The sequence below is a fragment of the Neomonachus schauinslandi genome, chromosome 1 (assembly GCF_002201575.2).
Source record: "Neomonachus schauinslandi chromosome 1, ASM220157v2, whole genome shotgun sequence".
Lineage (NCBI taxonomy): Eukaryota > Metazoa > Chordata > Mammalia > Carnivora > Phocidae > Neomonachus > Neomonachus schauinslandi.
In genome coordinates this window covers 206,580,812-206,601,685 of record NC_058403.1, presented here as the reverse complement: position 1 = coordinate 206,601,685, position 20,874 = coordinate 206,580,812, and the positions used below count along the sequence as shown (strand labels likewise).

General features: G+C 55.0%; 2 protein-coding genes across 2 annotated transcripts in view; one reads left to right on the top strand and one right to left on the bottom strand.

Moving 5' to 3' along the window:
* Positions 1 to 6,133, top strand: part of LDLR (low density lipoprotein receptor) — a 34,388-nt gene extending 28,255 nt beyond the window's left edge. The window contains exons 16-18 of the mRNA XM_021705116.2: positions 2,315 to 2,392; positions 3,614 to 3,771; positions 4,314 to 6,133. Of these exons, the coding sequence (XP_021560791.1) occupies positions 2,315 to 2,392; positions 3,614 to 3,771; positions 4,314 to 4,349 (272 nt within the window). The 3' untranslated portion in view covers positions 4,350 to 6,133. The remainder of the gene's footprint in view (positions 1 to 2,314; positions 2,393 to 3,613; positions 3,772 to 4,313) is intronic.
* A 7,027-nt stretch (positions 6,134 to 13,160) lies between these two features.
* Positions 13,161 to 18,893, bottom strand: SPC24 (SPC24 component of NDC80 kinetochore complex). Its single transcript, XM_021705135.2, has 5 exons — positions 18,598 to 18,893; positions 14,623 to 14,767; positions 14,343 to 14,447; positions 14,138 to 14,214; positions 13,161 to 13,354 (listed from the first exon to the last, which is right to left on the bottom strand). Exons 1-5 carry the CDS (start codon positions 18,755 to 18,757, stop codon positions 13,248 to 13,250), a joined length of 594 nt encoding a protein of 197 aa, XP_021560810.2. The 5' UTR covers positions 18,758 to 18,893; the 3' UTR covers positions 13,161 to 13,247.
* Between the last annotated feature and the right edge of the window lie 1,981 nt (positions 18,894 to 20,874).

Below are 20,874 nucleotides of genomic sequence, written 5' to 3'. Positions count from 1 at the left end.
CCCGTTCGATGATCTGCTTTCAGGTGTCTGCCCCGCAGGGCCAGGGCTGGGGTGAGGCAAGTGAGGCACTGCTCAGGGCAGCATCGGAGGGGGCACCAAAAACCCAGGACTTAAATCGTATTTTACTGCATTATTGTTTTCAAAAATCAAACCACCAAGATATGGGTCATGGGCCGAACACCTGGTCTTGTCAATATAATTTGATCAGAGCCAGGGTCCCAGTGAGGCCAGGTCAGGCAAATGTAGTTACAGAGCCTGTCTTCCTAAAAATCTGACACTTTGTTATCATGGGATACTGGCCTTTATTTTTATTTCTCAAAAAATAACACATTCAAATATTAATTACTAAGTGTTTTTTGGCAAGGGGGAGGGGTGGGGATCAGGCTTTAAGTTCTTTTTTTTTTTTTTTAATGATTTTATTTATTTATTTGACAGAGAGAGACACAGTGAGAGAGGGAACACAAGCAGGGGGAGTGGGAGAGGGAGAAGCAGGCTTCCCGCGGAGCAGGGAGACCGATGCGGGGCTCGATCCCAGGACCCTGGGATCATGACCTGAGCTGAAGGCAGACGTTAACGACTGAGCCACCCAGGCGCCCCAGGCTTTAAGTTCTGTGCTTGGGGCTAATGCTTGGCTGTCACTGGCTTCATGGAAGAACCGCCATTTATCTCTTTGCCCACCAGAGGGCGCCTGCCCTGGAATTTGAGTGGCCAGAAAAATGGAGCTCATAGATTTTTCTAGCCAGAAAAAAAAGGTGGGGGGGCACATCAGCAAGTTTCAGACATTTCTTTCCCCCCCCCTCAGAGTAGGTGAAGTCTGTGTCCAGCCGTAAACAAGGCAAAGCAGGAACTGCTGTGGTTGAGGGAGGCCAGGAAACCTGTTTGCTTGGGGCGGGTTGAAAAGCCATTTCCCAGACAGGCCCACCCAGGGCTTCTTGCTTTGGGCAAAGGAGCCCTTTTAAAGGAAGAACTTCTCAAGGACCCTGCTGCTGCCTTAGATAATTTTTGTTAAGAAGTTTTCTTAAATACGTGCAAATGTGAGAAAAGTCTGTATAAACTCCCTACACACAGGCACACACCAGCAGGGTGGATGGATGTCAGTCACTGCTCACCTGCGTCCATGTGGTCCAGGTGTGGCTCCTCAGTCCTCCCAGTCTGTCTGCCTGTTTGGAGGACTTTAAACTTTGGTTTGCATGGGGCCCTTACAGGGCTCGGGGGCACATGCGTGCTTCCATAACGAGGTCCCCCCCAGGATTTCTGAACTGGGGACGGCTGATACAGGACTGTGGCGCTTGGTGCAGTCCACGCCAGGCCCTGGACTCACTGAACGCTACCGAGTCAGGTGGTTCTTGTCCCACGCAGACCTGTCTCGTTTCCATCAGACGCACAACCAGGGCGAACAAGTCCACCAGTGACCTCACCAACTGCTGGGAATGTCCCTGCGTTCTTTTTTTTTTTTTAATGATTTTATTTATTTATTTGAGAGAGAGAGAAAACATGGGAGGGGGGGAGGTCAGAGGGAGAAGCGGACTCGCAGAGGAAACCTGGAAGCATCAACCCCCGTGGGGTATTTCTGGGGTGAGGCAGTCACAGTGGGCTTCGAGTTAGAGATTTGTTACGCACATAGGTAGGTTTTTTTTTCCAGTGGACAAGTATGTATGGCTTCAAATTTGGAACCAAAAAAACCCTATATACGTCAAAAGGCCCAGAGTCTGCCGGCGGTGTCACTTGGGGGGCTGAGCTGGGCGGCCTCCTGACCAAGCCCCCTTCTCCCCCCTCCCCGCCCCCCCCCGCAGTAGAGAGAGAGAGACACGGCGAAAGAGGGAACACAAGCAGGGGGAGTGGGAGAGGGAGAAGCAGGCTTCCCGCAGAGCAGAGAGCCCGATGCGGGGCTCGATCCCAGGACCCTGAGATCATGACCTGAGCCGAAGGCAGACGCCCAACGACTGAGCCACTCAGGCGCCCCATAAATAAAATCTTTAAAAAAAAAAAAAGATTTATTTATTTTATAGAGAGAAAGAGCGTGAAAGCGGTGGGGAGGGGCAAAGGGAGAGGGAGAGAATCCCAAGCAGACTCCGGGCTGAGCGTACAGCCTAATACGGGGCTTGATCTCACAACCCTGAGAGCAGGACCTGAGCCGAAATCAAGCGTCCAACGCTTAACCAACTGCGCCACCCAGGTTCCCTGCCCTTGAACCTTTAAGGACATCAGGAAGCATCAGGCGTTTCCCTCTGTGTGTCGGTTGTCCTACACCTGCTGTGTTTCCCCTGGCCCTCACCATGGATCTGAGCCTTGCTTTGTCCTTTCCCTCATGCAGCCCTGGCTGATGCTGCCAGCAGAGGAGACGAGGAGAGGCCCAGGAGCGGGGGGGCTCTCTACATCATCCTTCCCATCGGTAAGCCTGCCGGCCCGGCCCACACCTAGTCCTGGCTTCCTGCAAGATGACCGCCTTGCCCGGCGAGCTGGGCTGGTCCACCTTTGCTCCCAGCCTCGGGGCGGCCCCTTTTCTAGCTTCATTCACTCAAATACAGTTGAGCGCCTACTGTGTGCCAAGCCCACTTCTGGGTCCTGGGGCCGCACCCAGGTGAGGATGAAGCCTCCCACCCGCTCCGAGGGACCTCTGATGTGTCAGCTGGGGCAGGGGGGTGGGGCGCGTCCCTGAGGGAAGCCTCCTGGTGAATGGCTCTCTTGCAGGGGGAGTTTAGGGAGTTCTACGCCCCTACCCCCCACCTCACCCCTGTCACTCGCAACTCTGTTAGTATCACACCCGTTACTCCTTTTCTGAGCAAATCGTTTCGAGGGGTCCCTTCAACACCCAGCCTGCTCCGGAGACCTGCATGTTGGTGCCTTATGGTCATCTGGCTTTGCGTGGACCGTCATGGCAGTGGGACCCTCACCTCCCTGCTGGCTGCCCGAAGGTGGCACCCACCCCCTGTCTTCCCAATGGAGCCTGAGTCTCTCCCACCCTCTGGACCCTGGCCAGAATTTTTTATTTTTATTTATTTGAGAAAGAGCAAGAGAGAGAGAAGGAGCAGGGGGAGGGGCAGAGGGAGAAGCAGACTCTCCGCTGAGCAGGGACAGCTCGGCTTGGGGAGACCTGGGATCATGACCTGAGCCGAAGGCAGACGTTTAACCGACTGAGCCACCCTGGCGCTCCCTTGGCCAGAATTTTTTACAAACCTGGGCTGGGTGAGCGCTTGGCTGTCCCCTGGATCGTGGAGGGTCTGGGAATGCCACCCCGGAGACCCACTAGAAATGAGGCAAAGAGCACCCGGACAAAAGAAAAGAGTTTTGGCCCCGTTGATAGAGAACAGTCCCATTTCTAAAAGGCGGGAGGCCCCACGTGTGGTGACTCGCAGAGGAAACCTGGAAGCATCAACCCCCGTGGGGTATTTCTGGGGTGAGGCAGTCACAGTGGGCTTCGAGTTAGAGATTTGTTACGCACATAGGTAGGTTTTTTTTCCAGTGGACAAGTATGTATGGCTTCAAATTTGGAACCAAAAAAACCCTATATACGTCAAAAGGCCCAGAGTCTGCCGGCGGTGTCACTTGGGGAGCTGAGCTGGGCGGCCTCCTGACCAAGCCCCCTTCTCCCCCCTCCCCGCCCCCCCCGCAGTACTGCTCATCCTCCTGTGCTTCGGGACCTTCCTCCTCTGGAAGAACTGGCGGCTGAAGAGCATCAACAGCATCAACTTTGACAATCCCGTGTACCAGAAGACCACGGAGGACGAGGTCCACATCTGTTGCAGCCAGGACGGCTACTCCTACCCATCGGTGAGTGCCCCGCCCCGCCCCGCCCAGGAGGCAGGGAGATCCTCCAGAGCCCTTCTCAGGGTGGGGGATGGACAGTATCAAGAAAAGGGGGGGGGGAAGCAAGCCAGTGGGGGCTGGGAGGGAGATCTTAGATAAGGAGGCTGGGGCAGCCTTCCCCGAACTGAAGGCACAGCCTCCGCATGGGCCCTGAAGCTGGTGTGGCTGGCGCTGAGAGTTGGGGGAGGGGGTGTCGAGGGAGGAGCCAGGGAAGGGACCAGGCAGCTGGGGAGGATTCTGGCTTTGCTCTAACAAGGTGGGAGCCCTGGAGACGGTTCTGGGCGTGGCCTGACTTGGGGCTCACGGGCGCCCTCCGGTGGCTGTCGCGGGGGAAAGACTGGGGCCAGGGTCGGGAGACCAGGCTGGAGACCGCTGGTGCAGGCCAGCTATGAGGGGGGCCAGCCCCGCTGCGGGGGGGCGCGGAGGGAGTGAGGCGTCTGTGGCCTCTGGCCGTGTTTACTGAGCGTTGGACTGATCGCTTCCGGCGTTTATCTTTCTGTTGACAGAGACAGATGGTCAGCCTGGAGGATGATGTGGCGTGAGTTGCGGCCTCTAGTCCTGTCCTTCCTCGGAGCCTGCTGCCGCTCACGGGCAGGAAGAACACTTTCTCCCCGGCCCCTTGACCTGCCCCAAACCCTTCCTGAGACCTTGATGCCCTCCCGTTTCATGCAAAGAGAGAGGTGAACCCAAAGCACTGTTGGCGGCCGCAGCCGCTTGGCCTGTCCTGCCAGAGCTTTGTTCTATATATTTATTCGTCTGGGAGGCAGAACGGGCTTCGAACAGCACACGCGCAGCGGGTTTAGGTTGGGATTTTTTTTTTCTTTCTTTCTCTATGAATAGTGGAGAAGAGAAGGCCGAATGAGCTGGGGGGGTGGTGCGCATTTCTGCCCTCTCCAGGGACTGCTCACTTCTTCCACCTGAGGGACTGCCGGAGGGACCCAGAGGGAGAGAAGGCAAGGGGCTTGGGACTCGAGAGAACAGGTCCTACCCTCGAGGTCCGGGGTAGCTGCTGTACCCACCCCCCACTCTAGCCCAAGCCCCCCAACTCAGGAGTAAACGTGCTCACCTCTGCCTTGCTAGACAGCCAGAGTTCACTTTTGCTTTGCTATCCCTCTTTCCAAGCGAGGTCTGTGTCCTCCCTCGACGCCAAGACTCTGGCATCTGTCTTGACCTGGTCGAATCCAGCACCCCGGGGGCGGGGCCCAGCGACCCCCAGTCATGCACCAAAACCTCCACGGTTCCCAGGGAAACCTGAGCCACCGGTTGCCCTTAATATTTATTAAGTGCCTGAGATACGCAGTTAGCTGATGCGTGAAGACAGTGGCCTCCAACCTCTAGGAGCATCCTGTGGTCGGGTGTGGTGGTCTGGACCCCCGCCCCGGCTCCCTCCAGGTCCCCCTGCACTTTTTTTTTTTTTTAGTTCAGGGCTGTATCTTGTGTAACGTTGACGTTGTTACTATTTTGCACTGGTTTCTGTTCCGGTTGGGATGGGCTCCAGGGTGGGCGAGAGCCTGTGTGGATGAATGTGAGATCCCCGGGGCCTCTCCCCCACCAAGCGCCTCAAAGCTGCCATCATGAGACTATCCAGCTAGTGTTTCGGCTTCTTAGCAGATGACCCCGAGACATTAATTTCCCCAACAAGATGGTTGTGGTTGACGGGTATCCGCCGAAAATGTGCATACCCGCCGAAAATGTGCATACCCGCCGAAAATGTGCATGGCGTTTTAGCCCTGTAAGACGGCCCCCGGGCTGGGTCACTTCATGGGACTTCTTCAACAAAACGTCTTTCCTATCCGATCATCCGTGTCCCATTTACGACCAAAGAGAGAAGAGGCAGCCTTCTTTGGCTTCCCGCCTGATGTGGCCCAGGGCCTGCCCATTGCTCACCGCATGACCACCGAACACTGTGCCCTACCCTGCAGGAAACTGTGAAAGCCTTTTCTCCTTCCGAAGCATGTAAATAGTCCCCTGTACAGATCATGGGGGGGGGGGGGGGGGGCTTTTTTGTTATGTTTGCACTTTGTATATTTGTTAAACATGTTTCACTTATATATATATGAAACAAAGATCTATTTATTTTTGTGAACCCTGGTTGCTGCATCACTGACCCCTCCAGGGGCTCTGCATTGGGGGCCGTCGTCTCTGAGACGCCTCTTCTTTTTGTACAAAGATTAGCGCAAAGCTCTTCAGGTGAATCGTGTCTGTGTTGTATATATGGTGGGTTGCTTTGGGAGGATGGGTATCACTTTTTAAACCACGGTACAGAATGTTTTTATAGCCTGAATGTCTGTGATCGATTAAATTTCTTAAATGAACTGCTTGGCGAAACCTGGGCCATTTTCTTCCTCTGGTCTCTGGGCTCCTCCGGGTCTGCGCATGGGTGGGACTCCACTCCCCAGGAGATGGATCTGGAAAAGGGAGCATTTCCCCAGAGCTCAGGATGGGCTACAGGCTATGGGGCGCTTCCCTGAATTGGGGTTTTGCTAAATCTCCCGCATGCTCATTCACAGAACCAACATCTACTGGGCGCGCCTAGTCTAGGCATGTGGGACACGGCAGTGAGTAAAAGAACAGAAGTGGGTAAGAGTCTGCCCTCGAGCTGACATTTTAGAAGGGGGAAATAGATACAAACAATGACTATATTTTGGAAGAATATTCTAGAAGAATTTTAAACAGGGTAATGGGACAGAGAAGTGACTGGCAGGGAGAGGACTCCTTTCAGGAGGGTTCAGGGAAGGATTCTCTAAGGAGGTGACACTTGAGCTGAATCCAGAAGCATAAACTGGGGGAAGAGTGGCTGGCGCTGAAACCTTCCCACCTGGTTCAATCAACACATGATTTCCAAAGGAAGCTTCCCTTCAAACCCTTTGGGCTCCTGGAGTGGTTGATGTGAGGTTTTCTTAAAGGATGAGACAAAGGATAAACACCTATGAAATTAATTGCTAAGAAATAAAGCAAGAGATTTCACAACACAAATCCAAATAATCATGAGTTCTGGCGAATTCTCAAATTCCATAGTGGCAACATTTGGCTAGAGCTGTGGGCGTCCAGATACATATGTCCCCATTCTTTTGTGCACCCCGGCTTTACTGGAGTCTGGACCTGTAGGCAATTTAGACCCCTTTCCTTGAGCATGGCAAATCAAACCACAAGTAGTCTAGGTGGATCTGTTGGGGTAGGGTCAGGAACAGCAGGTCAACGGATAGAACTTAATATGGGGAACTAAGTGTAAAAAGATCAAATGGGGCAAACCATAATGACATGCCACCTCACACTCTAGGTCCCTGGAGAAGTCAAATTCATAGACATGGCAAGTAGATGGTGGGCGCGGGGGGCTGGGGGAGCAGGGTGGGGAGTGAGCGTTCAGTGGGGACAGGTTCAATTTGAGAAGACTAGAAAGTTCTGGAGACAGATGGTGGTGATGGCTGCACAACCATGTTATTGTACTTGATGCCCCTGAAGTAGACGCTTAAACACGGTTGAGCTGGTAAATTTGATGTTATGTGTGTCGGAACACAATTTAATACTAAATGATAGTTTTTTTAAAGACCAAATCGGGGAACAATGAGGCAGCCAGCCCTAAGCACCAGTGTAGGGTGGGGCTGGCGTTACTGGAGCCCGGGAGGGAGCTGGTGGGAGCCTTGCAAGAAACCCTGTGTACGGCAGAAAAAAGGGAGAGTCAGCTTCTCCCCTCCTCCCGGTGCCCTCTCCCACCAGCGGCCCCCGTTGGCTGAACCCAGCAGGACCTGGGGAATGGGGTCCCCTGCCTTACAGGGCAAAGGGAGGGAGAGCAGGAACGGGCTGGGAGGGGGCTACCCAGAGTGCCGGACAGTGGGGCCAGGCCACTTAGGTTGAGATGGGTGACCTCGGGCCCGCGAGAGCCTCAGTTTCCCCCAACCGAACCGGGCCAGCGCTAACCCCCGCTCCCAGGCTCGGAGCGTGTCGGCGGCTCTGCGCATGCCCGGAACGCGGGCGCGGAGGGCCTGTTATCTCTTCTGTGTCCACAGGGTGGCACTTCCTTCCTTCCTTCCGCCTTTTGTCTTGGGAAGGTTCCAAAATGCCTCCGGGGGTGAGAACTGAACTGACCGCACAGGAAGCGGCCCGGGCCCGCACGCGGGCGGTCGATAATTGGTTGATTGACTGATTCCATGCTCAGCCGCGTGGCAAACGGGACAAATGGGCGTAAATGGCTTGGCAAACAGAAGGGGCCTGGAGGTGGCCCGAGGATGCAGCGAGGGGAAGGTGGCAGGACTGGGGGAGGGGAGGTCCCTGGGCCAAGGGCACGCATGGGAGTGGCCAGAGGTGATGGAAGCTTCTGGTGTCTGGCTTCGGGTGCTTTCTGTTAAAGGACTGATGACTGAAATCCTTCCTCGGTGCCTGCAAGGCGCCCCCTGCATGTAGCCTGCGCCCATTTCACAGATGGGAAAGGGGAGGCTCGGGTCACTGGGCTCAGCTCAAGCAGCTCCGGGGGGCGCCTAGTTGCCACCCCGTGGCTTTCCCTACTGGCTACGAGGGGTAGAGGGGATGGATTCGTAGGGCTCAGAACGGGGTCCCGTATCGGAAGGCCCCAAGTCGCGCTCACCGGTCTGTGGGCTCAGCACCAGAGCTCCACGCCGGTGCTGGTTGTACGGGGTGGAGGCATTCTGCAGCTTGGGGGGCTGTCACCCCAAGGACAAGGTGGGGGGCTGGCGGTCCTGTCCTCCTCGGCTCTGAGGGCTCAGTAGCTCTGGCCAGGACAGGGTGGGTGGTGGGAGAAAGCTGCTCCCCTAAGCTTGATACCCCAAACTCGTGTCCTCTGCTGCCCCCCACCCCCACCCCTGGCAGCCCCAACCACAGCTGCCTGCGGTGAGTCAGGCTGGAGCCTGTGGGGCTGAGCCCAGGTCTGAGGGGGAGAAGGGAAGGGGAGGGCTGCCCGCACCCCACAGCTTCCCCAGCCAGCCCCGCCCCCACTGCGGGGGTCAGTGCTTCCTTCAGTCCCCCAGGAAGTGAATTCTCCGATGCAGGATGAGGGAGAGGCTGAGGGCTCTGACTGTGGGTGAGCCCTGGTCACATCAGCCACCCCACGGAGCAGGGCAACCGAGTTGGGGGGGGTTGGAGGCGGGCAGCCCCGGGGACACCTGGGTCTGGTCCAGCCCCCACTCCCAGCAGCTCGGGTTCCAGCCCTGCTTCCTGCCCTCGGGGGAGGGGCTCTCTCCCACTGGAGCCCCACCCTCCCAGGCCCAGCTGTTCTGCTTATCCTGGCCTCTGCTCCCACGCTGTGCCTGGGATGGAGGGAGGGTAGCTCCAGGTTCACAGCAAGACCAGCCCCCTAGAAACGCTGGGCTACTGCAAGGTGGCCTGTGCTAAAAGGCTGTCATCAGGCTCCCTTTTCCTGGGCCCCAACTCTGGTCCTGCCTGTAATCTGAAATCCTCTCCAGATCTTATGGGGGGAGAGTGCAGGCTCAGCAGGATCAAGCAACCACTCCCTACTCCCCACCCTCCCTGTGGGATCAAGCCCCCTGTTTCAAGGTTCAGGCCTCACAGTTCCCACAGGCCGCTTGGCTACCCCTGAACACCCACCTTTGCACTTGCTGTTCCCTCTGCCTGGATCACAGTCTCCACACTTTTGTCCCCTGGACGCTTAAGTCTGGGCTCCAAGGACCCCGCCTCCCCAGAGCCTCCCCCAACAGTAACAGCATTTCTCACTAACTGAAAGTTGGGAGTTCAGTGCCCAAACTCTGGGTCCAATCCAAACCCTGGCTCTGCCGCTCTGAGAACTTCACACCAATAACTGGTGGACTCTCTGTGACTCAGTTTCCTCCTTCTGGACCCATGAGTCTTGACCTCCACTGCAGTGTGGCTCCCTGACGGGGGGGTGGGGGGGGGGGGGGGGGGGGGGGGGGGGGTGCGGGGGAGTGGCCTGCTGGGTCACAGATGCCCAGTCCACATTTCTGAGTCAGTTGGGGAGGCCACGGGAGGTCCCGGGACCACACTCAGAGGGTCCCCAGGAACCCAAGCACTGTCATGAGGATGCCCTGTGACTGGTCTTTCCAGCCTCTCCCCAGCCAGTCCAGAGAGATCAGGTCACGGCCTCACATCCAACAACGGAGGTTCAAATCCAGCCCTGGACCCCTGTCCTCCAGGCACATGCACTCACCCGCCCCCTTGATCTATAAGCTAGGAAGAGCTCTGAGCACCGCTCACACTGGGCCTGGGGGTGGGGGACACTGGGTGGCCCCACCACGGCGATGAAGTCCTGGGGGTTTAGAGGAAGAGGTCGAGTGGGCCCCTCGGGGGCAGTCAGCCTTGGGACGACCCGGGACTGCCCAGTGTGAGGGCCTTAGGTCTCCCTCGCATTCCCTGGGCTCTTTCCCCAGAAACACCAATTACAAGCCAGGTCAGCTGGGCCTTCGGATGTCTGACTCGCGGCCACCTATCCATGATGACTTTATCTGGAACGTCAGCTTTGCCGCTCCAACACAGGCGTGGGTTCGTCATTGCTTGGCCTCTTTCTAGCCAGGTCACCTTGAAAAAGGGGCCGCCACCTCTGAGGCTGTTCCTCCATGGACCCCACAGCTTCATTGCGGGGGTTCAGACTCCCGGGGTGTCACTGTCCTGTGACTTTGGGCAGGTGACCGAACCAGTCCATGCCTGTCACCCCATCTGTAAAATGAATACTCTTTACTGGCTTGGGATGGCGCTGGGCCCGTGCTGGCCCTGAGGGGGGTCAAGCCTCAGCCCTCCAGGCGCAAAGCCAGTGGCCTGGCTCCCCACTCCCTGGGCCTGGGGACACGGATCTCGGTCCTCCCTCAGCAAGGCTGGGCCAAACACTCAGCAGGCCTGTGGCCGGCCTCCAGAATTCAAGAGCGGGTGACCACCAGCGCCGGGGCGGCTCTCAGAGGAAGGCCAAGCAGGAGTGGGGTAGGGGTCCACACTGGAGGCTGTGGGCCTGAGGCTGTCCCGCCGGCTGTCCCAGGCACCCAGCCAGCACCGGGCAGTGAGTCAGGGCCCAGGCATGCAGAGGGCCGGGGCCTCTCCAGGCCCCTGTGAGCTCAGGCACCTCCCTGAACCCGCCCGCCAGGCCACGTTCCTTACCCGCTTGCTCATTCCTTCGGCCAGTCCCGGGGGGCTGCCTGGGTAGACAGAGGTACACAGCCACTCTGAGCCTGGGTTCATGCAGCCTCCCCGAGGGGACCTTCTTCCTCTTGGAGAAACTGAGCTGCAGGCAGGCCAGCACCTCCTTGGCCTCCTCCCAGAACCAAGCGAAGCGATTACCTGGAGGGAGAGCAGGCCCATGGAGGGCTTTAGGGCCTGGGCCTGGGCCAAGGGCACTCACAGGCTCTGGTCCGTAACAGCCTCCGCCCCGCACACCTGCTTTGTCTCCCAGGCGCTCGGCGTGATCCGCTACAAGGATGCGTGCCTCATCGCCTGCCCCGCAGCTCAGCTGGGCTGGGTCGATTCGCACATGATCTTGGGGCCCCCCCGGGCGGGGTGCACTCCTGGCACCTTCACCCGTGCCCTCGAGCAGGCGGAGGCCGGCTGCGTCAGCGGGAACGCCCGTCAGGGAGACAGCTATTCAGCCCAGGACGTGTGGATGCCTGGCTGGTTCTTGGCTGAGGCTGCAAGGTGTGTGTGGGGGGGCTGCTGCCTCGTGCGCGTGCTCCACGTTTGTCACGACCGAGGGGGTGTTCCTGGCATCTAGAGGGCGGTGGCCAGGAATGCTGCTAAATGTCCTGCGATGTCCGGGACAGCCTGTACCAGAGAATGACTGGCCCCGATGTCCCTAAGGTGGGAAAACCCTGGTCAAGTTCAAGTCTTTTGCCCTTTGGAGACCGATGGTACAAGCAGGAGGCTCTGCGCCCATTTCATGCCATAAAAGACCCTACCAATCTTGAAAATGAAAACAGTTCAGGAGGGCTTATGAGAACATTTACTCGAACACGTAAAACTGAGGAAGCCCTTGGCATGAAAACAGGGCCTCTGAAGTTCTGGGAATTTGTGAACCGAATGAACTGGCCCATTTCCCTAGAGCCTGACAGGCAGTCTTCCTTGCCCCGGAACCTCCAAGGGTGACCTGAATGGACTGTGTCTAGTGCCCATGATGTGCTCAGATGCTACTAGAACTTACTGCTCCCTCTGCCTAGAATGCCTCCTCTCCACTTAAAAAACTTCCCGTAACATTGCACCTACTGGAAACAATTCACTTATACAGACATGCACGAAACCCCAGACCAAAGGACCCAGAGGCTCATGCGACCGTAACAAATCTACCGGCCAGGCTTTATGTTGAAGGCAGCCAGTTAGGTTTGAGGGGAACCCACTTCCCGTTCTCTGCCCTCAGGCAGGCAGGCTGGCCGTAAGCTTCCCATTCTTAGTGGTACCCCAAATCACTGAGGATGGGGGGTAGGGGGACACATAGATTGGCCTGGGTTGTATGCTGCATCAGTTAGATTTACTTTAGTTGTGGGGGGCCTGGCTGGCTCAGTCAGTGGAGCATGCGACTCCTGACCTCAGGGTCATGAGTTCGAGCCCCATGTTGGGTGTGTAGAGATTATAAATAAACTAAAAAAACCCAAACAAACCAAACCAAAACAAACAGTGGCACACACAAGATAATTTAGTCTCCCCCCACATAAAGTAGTCCAGTACTGGGGCGCCTGGGTGGCTCAGTCCATTGAGCGTCTGACTCTTGATCTCAGCTCAGGTCTGGATCTCAGGGTCATAAGTTCAAGCCCCATATCGGGCTTCTACGCTGGATGTGGAGCCTACTTAAAAAAAAAAAAAAAGTCTGGGGTGCCTGGGTGCTCAGTTGGTTAAGCATCTGACTCTTGACTTCAGCTCATGTCATGACCTCAGGGTCGTGGGGCTGACCTCTGCGTCGGGCTCTGCGCTCAGCCCGGAGCGTTCTTGTCCCTTCCCCTCTGCTCCTCCCTCTGCTCGCACCCTCTCTCTGAAATAAATAAATAAATAAAACCTTAAAAAAAAAAAAGTCCAGCGCTGCTGATACCCGGTTCCACGGTCATCAGGGAACCAGGCTCCCATCCACCCCAGAGGACTGCATCCCGCCTCACGTGTGGCAATGGCTCTGCCAGGGCTCCAGCCTGCACCTCCAAATTCCAGTTCTGGGCACACAGTGGCACTCAACGATATGACCCGAGTCAATACAAAAGGGCCCAACTCGAATCACAAATGACAAAGACGCAGGACATGTCCTCCTACACTACGGCGTCGTTCCTACAGTGTGGCCATGACGTGAAGCCGCAGGTCTAGCCGCAAGGGCAGTTCTCCGAGGTTACCTAGCCAAGGCCAGGCCAGCACTGAGGCCGAAGGTCAAAAGAAATCCAGTAACAAACCGCACTTGTGTGTAAACATTTAATGTTCAGCTCATCTCACCACTGAGGCACCGACCACCCACCACGGCTGCTTTGTGCTGTGGACGGACGTGTCCCCGAGGCTCCCGGCTACCAGTCCGTGTCCACCAGGCTCCAGAGATAGTCGCTGATGAACTTCTTGGAGAGCTGGGTGCTGTCCAGGTGGATGGGCTGGGCGACGCTGGGGCCGTGATGGACTGAGGGCACAGATGTAAGGAAGCCTGACACACACAGTGCCCCCCCAACCCCGGGACCCCAGGAGCAAAGGATACTGCCTCTGAAAAAGTTGTATGATGATATTTAGAGACCAAACGAGATTTCTGTGAACAAAATTTAAATTCTGATAATGTACTATCTTTTTAAAAAATTGTGGTGAAATACATGTAAAATATACCACTTTAACCAGTTTTTAAGTGTAGAGCTCAGTGGCATTAAGTACATGCACGGGGTTGTGCAACCACCCTCGCCATCAGTCTCCAGAACTTTCCATCTTCCCGAACTGGAACATGGACTCCCCTCCCCCTCTCCCCAGCCCCTGCCATCTACTTCCTGTCTCTGTGGCTTTGACTCCTCTAGGGACCCCTCCTGTCCGTGGAATGAGACAGCAGTTCACTTTTTATGTCTGGCTGACTTCACCTATCATGTCCTCCAGGTACATCCATGTTCTAGCATGTGCCAGAACGCCCTCCCTTTCTAAGGCGGAATATTACTTTAAGGCATGGATACGCCACAGCATGCTCACCCAGCAGTTTGCCGAGACATCACTGGGTTGCTCCCACCTTTCGGCCGTTGGGACCAACGCAGTCATGAACACAGGTGTACAAATATCCGTTCGAGTCCCTGCTTTCCATTTGTTTGTGTTTATGCCCAGAAGCGGGACTGCGGGGTCGTCTGGGGATTCGGGGGACCTGCCGGACTGCTGCCCACAGCGGCTCAGCACCTCACATCGCACCAGGCTCCACTTTCTCCACAAAGGATACTGCCTTTGACCATCCCCGGCTCACTCTCGTAGTCCCACTCAATTTTACTAATTCGGTGATAAAGTTGAGCCACATACCTGAACGAGAACACAAAAAACAAGATGAAGAGAGAGAAAAGAAAGTCACTCCCGCAGAGACTCCAACTCAGCTGCGGGACCGCGCCCGACACCTGCCGCGCCACCCCACGTGCGCTGGAGGGACCTACACGGCCGAGGGGATGGTGACAGTCGTGTCTTCGTCAACTTCCCTCTCCTGTCTCTCCAGACTGGCCTCGATCTCCTTGAGCTCCTCCAGCTCTTGGGTGAGCTGAGTAAAGCAGGCAGTTAAGGTCACCTCGCTCTGGAGGGGGGCTGCCCGCGCGAACCCCAGCCGCGGGGGGGCCCAGGGCCTCCGGCTCCAAGCCCGGTGCCTAGCGTCCACGAGCTGGCGTCTCCGGGGTGAGCCCGAGGCTCCGCCGCCACACACACACACACACAGAAGGATATAGGAGGCTGGCCTTCAGACGGGTGTCCTCCTCGCCGGCCTTCCGAAGCTCGGCTTTGAGCTGCTGCAACTCGACACCCCCCTGGTGCGCCCGCTCCTTCGCATCAAGAAGGCTCTGGGCCACTTCTTCCTCCATGGCCAGAACCTCTGGGGGCGGGGGGGTGGAGAGGAGAGAAGGTGGAAGCCCTTCAAAGCAGTTTCTCCAGGGTCTGCCCTTGCCCCAGAAGAGCCCGAGGACAAAGGGTGGGGGGTTCATGCACCTGAGGTCTCGGCCACTCCTCACTTCCCTGTCTACGGCTCCCCAACCTGCGATCCTATTTCCAAAAGCCCACCACTCAGTTCCACCCAGACCTTGCAAAAGTGCTTCCATTTCACCAAAACACATTTGAATCCGCCAAAAAAAACGAACGAATGCATGAATAAAAAAATCAATCAACCAACCAACCAACCAACCAATCAATCCAGTCCTTCTTTGCACACCTAGTCTTAACTTACAATGTCACGGTCAACCTTGTTGCCCAAGCAAGAAGCTTGGCCCTCACTTCCCACATCCCATTAGTGATCCAGGTCTGGCCAGTCCCCTCCTCCTGGCCAGCGGCAATCCCCTCACAGGTCCCTCCAGGACCACCCAAACAGCCTCCCCCTCGCTCCCTGCTTGCCAGTCCCTTCTGCTCTCTGCCTCCAGTGTGGCTGTCTTAGAGACCAAATGTGAAGTCACTCCCCGGCTCAAAGACCACCCATGGCTGCCTAGTGTCTCCACGATAAGGTCCAGGTCCCTCTGAGCACCTTCAACTTCCCCGACAGCCTTTCTCCCTGCTTTTCAGCCCACCATGTACTCTTCCCTCTGCTCTGGCCACAAAAACACCTCATCGTTCTTCAAACAAGCCCCATTTTTCACAGGCCTGGGCCTCCACCTGCCTGTCCTCTGTGGGATGCCACTGTGCTCCTGCCCATTGCGTACTCCTGGACTCAGCCTTCAAGACCTCCTGGGCAGTGCACAACTCGGGCAGCCGGACACTCTCCTCTCCCTCCTAGGGCACGGCCATGCTTCCATGACAGCCCCTCCAGCACTGAATGATTCACTCCTCCTCCTTCTTCCTCCAATCAGGCATTGCATCTTACATTCACCATAGATCGCCAGCACCTACTCAGAATAAACATGCTTTGAACAAAACATCCAGAAAGATCAAAAACACCCTAACAAGGTTACCATGTTTCTTCCCAGAGAGCTGGAAAAACCCGCCAACTCAGAGAAGACACAGATGGAAATGTTTCCCAAAGGGCTGGCGTTTAAGTGTTTACAAACTTACATTAAGTTAATTTTTCATCAAAATAGTACATGTATATGGCTGTGAAAACTTAAACACACACAGGAACACCCCCCTCCCCAAGCCTCTCCAACCCTCTGAAGCAGCCACTTTCAACTCATCACTGTTTTCTCTGGCATTGACCTTCACATTTCTAAATAATTTGCTTATGCTGCTATTTCTTGATTTGTCTGTTTTAAACAGTGCCTGCTGATTTCCTGTTAGGATAGCTGCAGGACTGGCTCTCTTCTGCAGCCTTCCTGCCCCTTCTCCCCTCACCCTCCCCACAGACAACCGAATCACCTTGGATTCTTCCCTGGGAGTGCCCTCCTCCCTCACAAGCCTCTGAGGGAGGTGGCTTAACCCCTGCCCCCATGGAGAGGTGAAGGACAGAAGCCCCAAGATGTTCAGTGACTTGTCCACAGGCACTTAGCTCTGAGGCCTGGATCTGAACTGGATCCCAGAGTACCAGCTCCCTGGTACACCGACTCTCGTCTCGCCAGCCCCAACTCCATCCGTTCTGCTAAAACCCAGGCAGTCTGGGTGATGCCATCTGCTCCCCAAACCATCAATGGAGGGGGAGCGAATGCAGTGGGGAGGAGAGAGAAGAGAGAAAAAAGAGAAAGGAGGAGGAGAGAAGGGGAAGACTGACTGGGGCATGCACCACACTTAGAACAACCTCCAAACACCTCCTGGGGGGCTCACTGCCGGCAGGGTCTGGCTGTGGCTGACCTCACCTGCACCAAGTTCACTCTCACCTCAGGACCTTCGCATTTGCAGTCACCTCTGCCAGGAACATGCTTCCCCCAAGCCATCCCCTGCCTAGCTCCTAGGTCATTTCAGTCTCAACCCAAACAGTATCTCCACATAAAACGTAACTGTAAAAAGGCATTAAAAAAAAAACCCAAAAACCCTGGGGGCGCCTGGGTGGCTCAGTCGTTAAGCGTCTGCCTTCGGCTCAGGTCATGATCTCAGGGTCCTGGGATGGAGCCCCGCATCGGGCTCCCTGCTCTGTGGGAAGCCTGCTTCTCTCACTCCCACTCCCCTGCTTGTGTTCCTGCTCTCGCTCTCTCTCTCTGTCAAATGAATAAATAAAAACTTTAAAAAAACCAACCAACCAACCCTGGCACCGAAACCACTGTGGAAAACTGGATGACAATTTCTCAAAAAGTTAAATATCAAATTACCATGCGATCTAGCAATTCCACTTGTGGGAAAATACAAAAAAAGATTTGAAAGCAGGGACCCAAAGAGATATTTGCATACCCATGTTCATGGCAGCATTATTCACAATAGCCGGGGGCTGGAAGCTACCAACTGTCCATCAGTGGATGAACGGACAAACAAAATGAGGTATGTCCATACACTGGAATATTATTCAGCCCTAAAAAGAAAGGAAATTCTGACACGTTACAACGTGGATGAATCTTCAAAACATTCTGCTAAGCGAAATTAGGCAGAGAGAAAATATAAAAAATAATAATAAAAAGAAAATAAGCCAGACACAAAATTCCAGGATTCCACTTTATATGAGGTCCCTAGAATAGTCAAATTCATAGAGACAGGAAGTAGAATGGTGGGTGCCAGGGGCTGGAAGGAAGGGAAATGGGGAGTCAGCGTTTAATTAGTAGTTTCAGTTGGGGATAATGAAAATGTTCTGGAGACGGACGGTGGGGATGGCTGCACACTGATGTGAATGTGCTTATTGCCACTGAACTGGACACTTAAAAATGGCTAAGTGCTATCAGTGGTCCCATTTCATAGATGAGGACACTGAGGCTTGAGAGGGCAGCCACTGGACTGGGGCCGCAGGGCTCATGAGTTACCTGAAATCCAGGTCGCAGGCTGGGCGAGCCCCTCTCACCTGTGGGAGAGGCTTGATCTAGCCCTCTCTGTAGCATATTAAGATATTTATTAGCAAAGCTTTTTCCCCTTAGCTTTAAGAGTCTTACATTTGAAGGTGTCTTCGATTCCACGTAAATGGTATTATCTATCCACTGTCCTCTCCATGTAAAGCAGGGGGCACCTTACCAGCACCGATTTATTTAATCCTCACCATAGCCCTGGCTCCCTCCCAAGCCTCCTTGGGTTTCTGCTAAAACATCATCTTTTCAGAAGGCTTTTGCTGACTTGCCCCAAAACATCACCACTCCCTCCTATACAACCCAGTTTTTCTCCTTAGCCCGTCACCTCCTGACTTATCCATTTTCCTTGTTTATCCTCTGACTTCCCCCGCTAGCATTAACTACTCTCTATCGGTCTGTTTTGTTCTCTGCTTCTAACCCAGGGCTGGCACTCTACCTGGCACATGGCAGGTGCTCAATAGAATAGCTGAACAACCTCAATAAGTGGGGATGCTGGGATTAAAACCCAGAGCTTTGACTCCTGAGCCCCACTTCGGACCCTGAGTCCCCCAGCTCCTGCTCACGGAACGCTCAAAATTGGGCCAGACCCTGCGAGCTCCTATATTCACCCACTAACTCCCTGGGAGGTGGCTGCCATCCTGAAGCCCATTTCACGGGCGGGGAAACTGAGGCTCAGAGGAGGCAGTGTCTACGGGAGAATAGGGCAGGGATGGGGGCGCCCAGGAGGGAGGGTTTTGAGGCGGACCTTCTGCCCCCTGCCATCACGCGGACCCGGGTCCCGGCCGCCCCCGGCCCCAGCCCTGACCTCGCAGCCGTTGCTCGGCGCTGTCTTGCGTCTCCAGTAGCCGCTCCACCACCTGTTCGTGGCGTCCCAGCAGCCGCCGTTGCTGCGCCTCCGCGCGGTTGGCGCCCAGCAGGCTCACCAGCCCCTGGCTCACTTCTTCCATGTCGCGGAAGGCAGCCATGACTACGCCAGGACCATTCCCGCGCAGGTTTAACTGCCCGCAGGGCCCGCCCCCTTCCCGAAGAGGCCCGTTTCCATTGGCTTGATCCTCCGTCAGTCATCAGAGAATGGGCGGGAGGTAGCTTCAGGTCTGGCCTAGTGCGCCTGCGCCAGCTCGTCAGTCTCCGGCAATGACCAATCGGCGCAGGGAGGGAGGTGGTGCGTGTGCCTGCGGGAGTCCTGCATGATGCGCCTGCGCAGGCTGGAAAGCGTCTGGCAGATCCTGAAGCTGTTTGTGTGTTGGCAGTAGGCAGCCTGCTGCATCCAGGGCGGGGTTCTAGGGGCGAAGCGTGGAGCTGACCTTATATAGAGTGTGCGTGGGGTCCTCACAATCAACGTAATAAATACATAAGTTCCATAAGAGGCTGCATAGCAAAATAGAGTCCGCAACCAGATTTATGGGGTTCGAATCCCACTTACTAGCTCTGTTACCCTGGGCAAATGACTTCACCTCCCTGTACCTCCCTTTCCTCCTCAGTAAAATGGGGGTCATAATAGTACCTACTTAGGGGTTGGCGTGAGGATTAAGTGAGGACGGTGCTGGGTATTCAGTGAGCACAATATTAAAGCGTTAAATAAAACCTACATAGAACACTTAACAGGTTGCGCACCCAGCCTCACTGGCACCAAACACCATGCTGTGTGAAGGGTGATAGTAGAGAAAAGAAAAGCTGCTCATTTACGTGACAAATTTCTCAAACTGAGGTAAAGAAATCAATTCAGCCGGTCACAAGCAGCGTTTTCTACAAAATACAATGGGGGAAAAATCAGTGCATTGTGTACAGAACGTTAAGTATTGTTTTGGGAAACTCCAAAATCTGCATTTGTGTACTGGGTGTGACAGATTATATTTTCAAAAAATGGCTACGGAAATAGTTCCAACCTTGACACTCCCTATCAAGAGGCAGACTCATCCTCCTTTTGAACTTCCGCAGGACTCTGCAACAAATAAAATGTAGCAGAAAGGGTACTGTGAATTACAAGCCTCGAGCCTCCGTCAGAAACTAGAATGCAGCTTCTGCCTGGTGCTAGCTTGTGCCCTCTCTTGCTCTCTTGCCCTCTCTCAGTTTTGGGATACTTTTTCTCAGAGCCCAGCTGCCATGTTGTGAGGAACCCAAGGTGATGATATAAAGAGTCTCCCAGGTGAGGTAGCAGCAGAAGTGAGTGAGTGAGTGAGTGAGTGAGTGAGTGAGCCTGGAAATGATTTCAGCCCCCAGCCTTGGAGCCATCCCAGCTGACACCAAGAGGAGCAGAGATGAGCTGTCCTCACCAAACTGCTGAAACTGTAGATCTCTGAGCAAGATCAATGCCATTGTTCAAAGGCAGTAAATTTGGGAATAATTTGTTATGCAACCGTAACACCTGGACTGCTGGGTCACAGGTGTAATTTCCATCTTACTGTAGGTCACACAAAAAACACGGAAGGCCACTGCTTTAGTGGCAAGACCTCACAATAAGCAAGGAAACAAACGAACAAGATCATTTTAGTGAGGAAACTGCTTTGAAGGCACTCCAGCAGGGTCTGGGATAGCGTCAATGGAGTTGGGGGCAGGGAAGGAAGTGACTTTAGGCTATGTGGCCAGGGACAGGGACGGACTCCCTGAGCAGGGGACATATGAACCATGAACCGGGATCTGAGTGATAAAAAGATGTTGGGAAACCAGCGCCAGGCAGAAGAAAGAGCCTGTGCAAAGGACAATGAAGTGGGGAAATTTTTAGTTTGTTTAAGGAATACTGAGGAGGTCCAAGTGGCTGGAGAGGAGGAGGGAGAGGGTTTCCAGGGGTCCTGAAACTTTATTCCGGTATAACAGGAAGCATTGGAAGGCACTGAGTAGAGGAGAGCTATGGAGTGGACTGGCTTCCAGATCTTGCAGAGTCTAGAGAATTTTGGGGCTGGGCTGGATATGCAGAATGAAGAAAAGGAAGAAGTTGCTTCCTGGGTGTTTGACCCAAACACCTGGATGGGTGGTGCTGCTTGTGGCCAAGAGGGAGAGGAACAGGCATGGAGATAAGAATGGAGGGCCCCCCGGGTGCCTGGGTGGCTCAGTTGGTTAAGCGACTGCCTTCGGCTCAGGTCAT

Excerpts from the sequence above, each read along its gene's own strand:
- SPC24 (XM_021705135.2), bottom strand. The coding sequence starts at position 18,757 with ATGGCTGCCTTCCGCGACATGGAAGAAGTGAGCCAGGGGCTGGTGAGC. Across the intron at positions 14,768-18,597 it reads CGCCGAGCAACGGCTGCGAG|AGGTTCTGGCCATGGAGGAA; the intron begins GTCAGGGCTGGG and ends CCCCGCCCCCAG. Across the intron at positions 14,215-14,342 it reads GTCACCATCCCCTCGGCCGT|GTATGTGGCTCAACTTTATC; the intron begins GTAGGTCCCTCC and ends GTTCTCGTTCAG.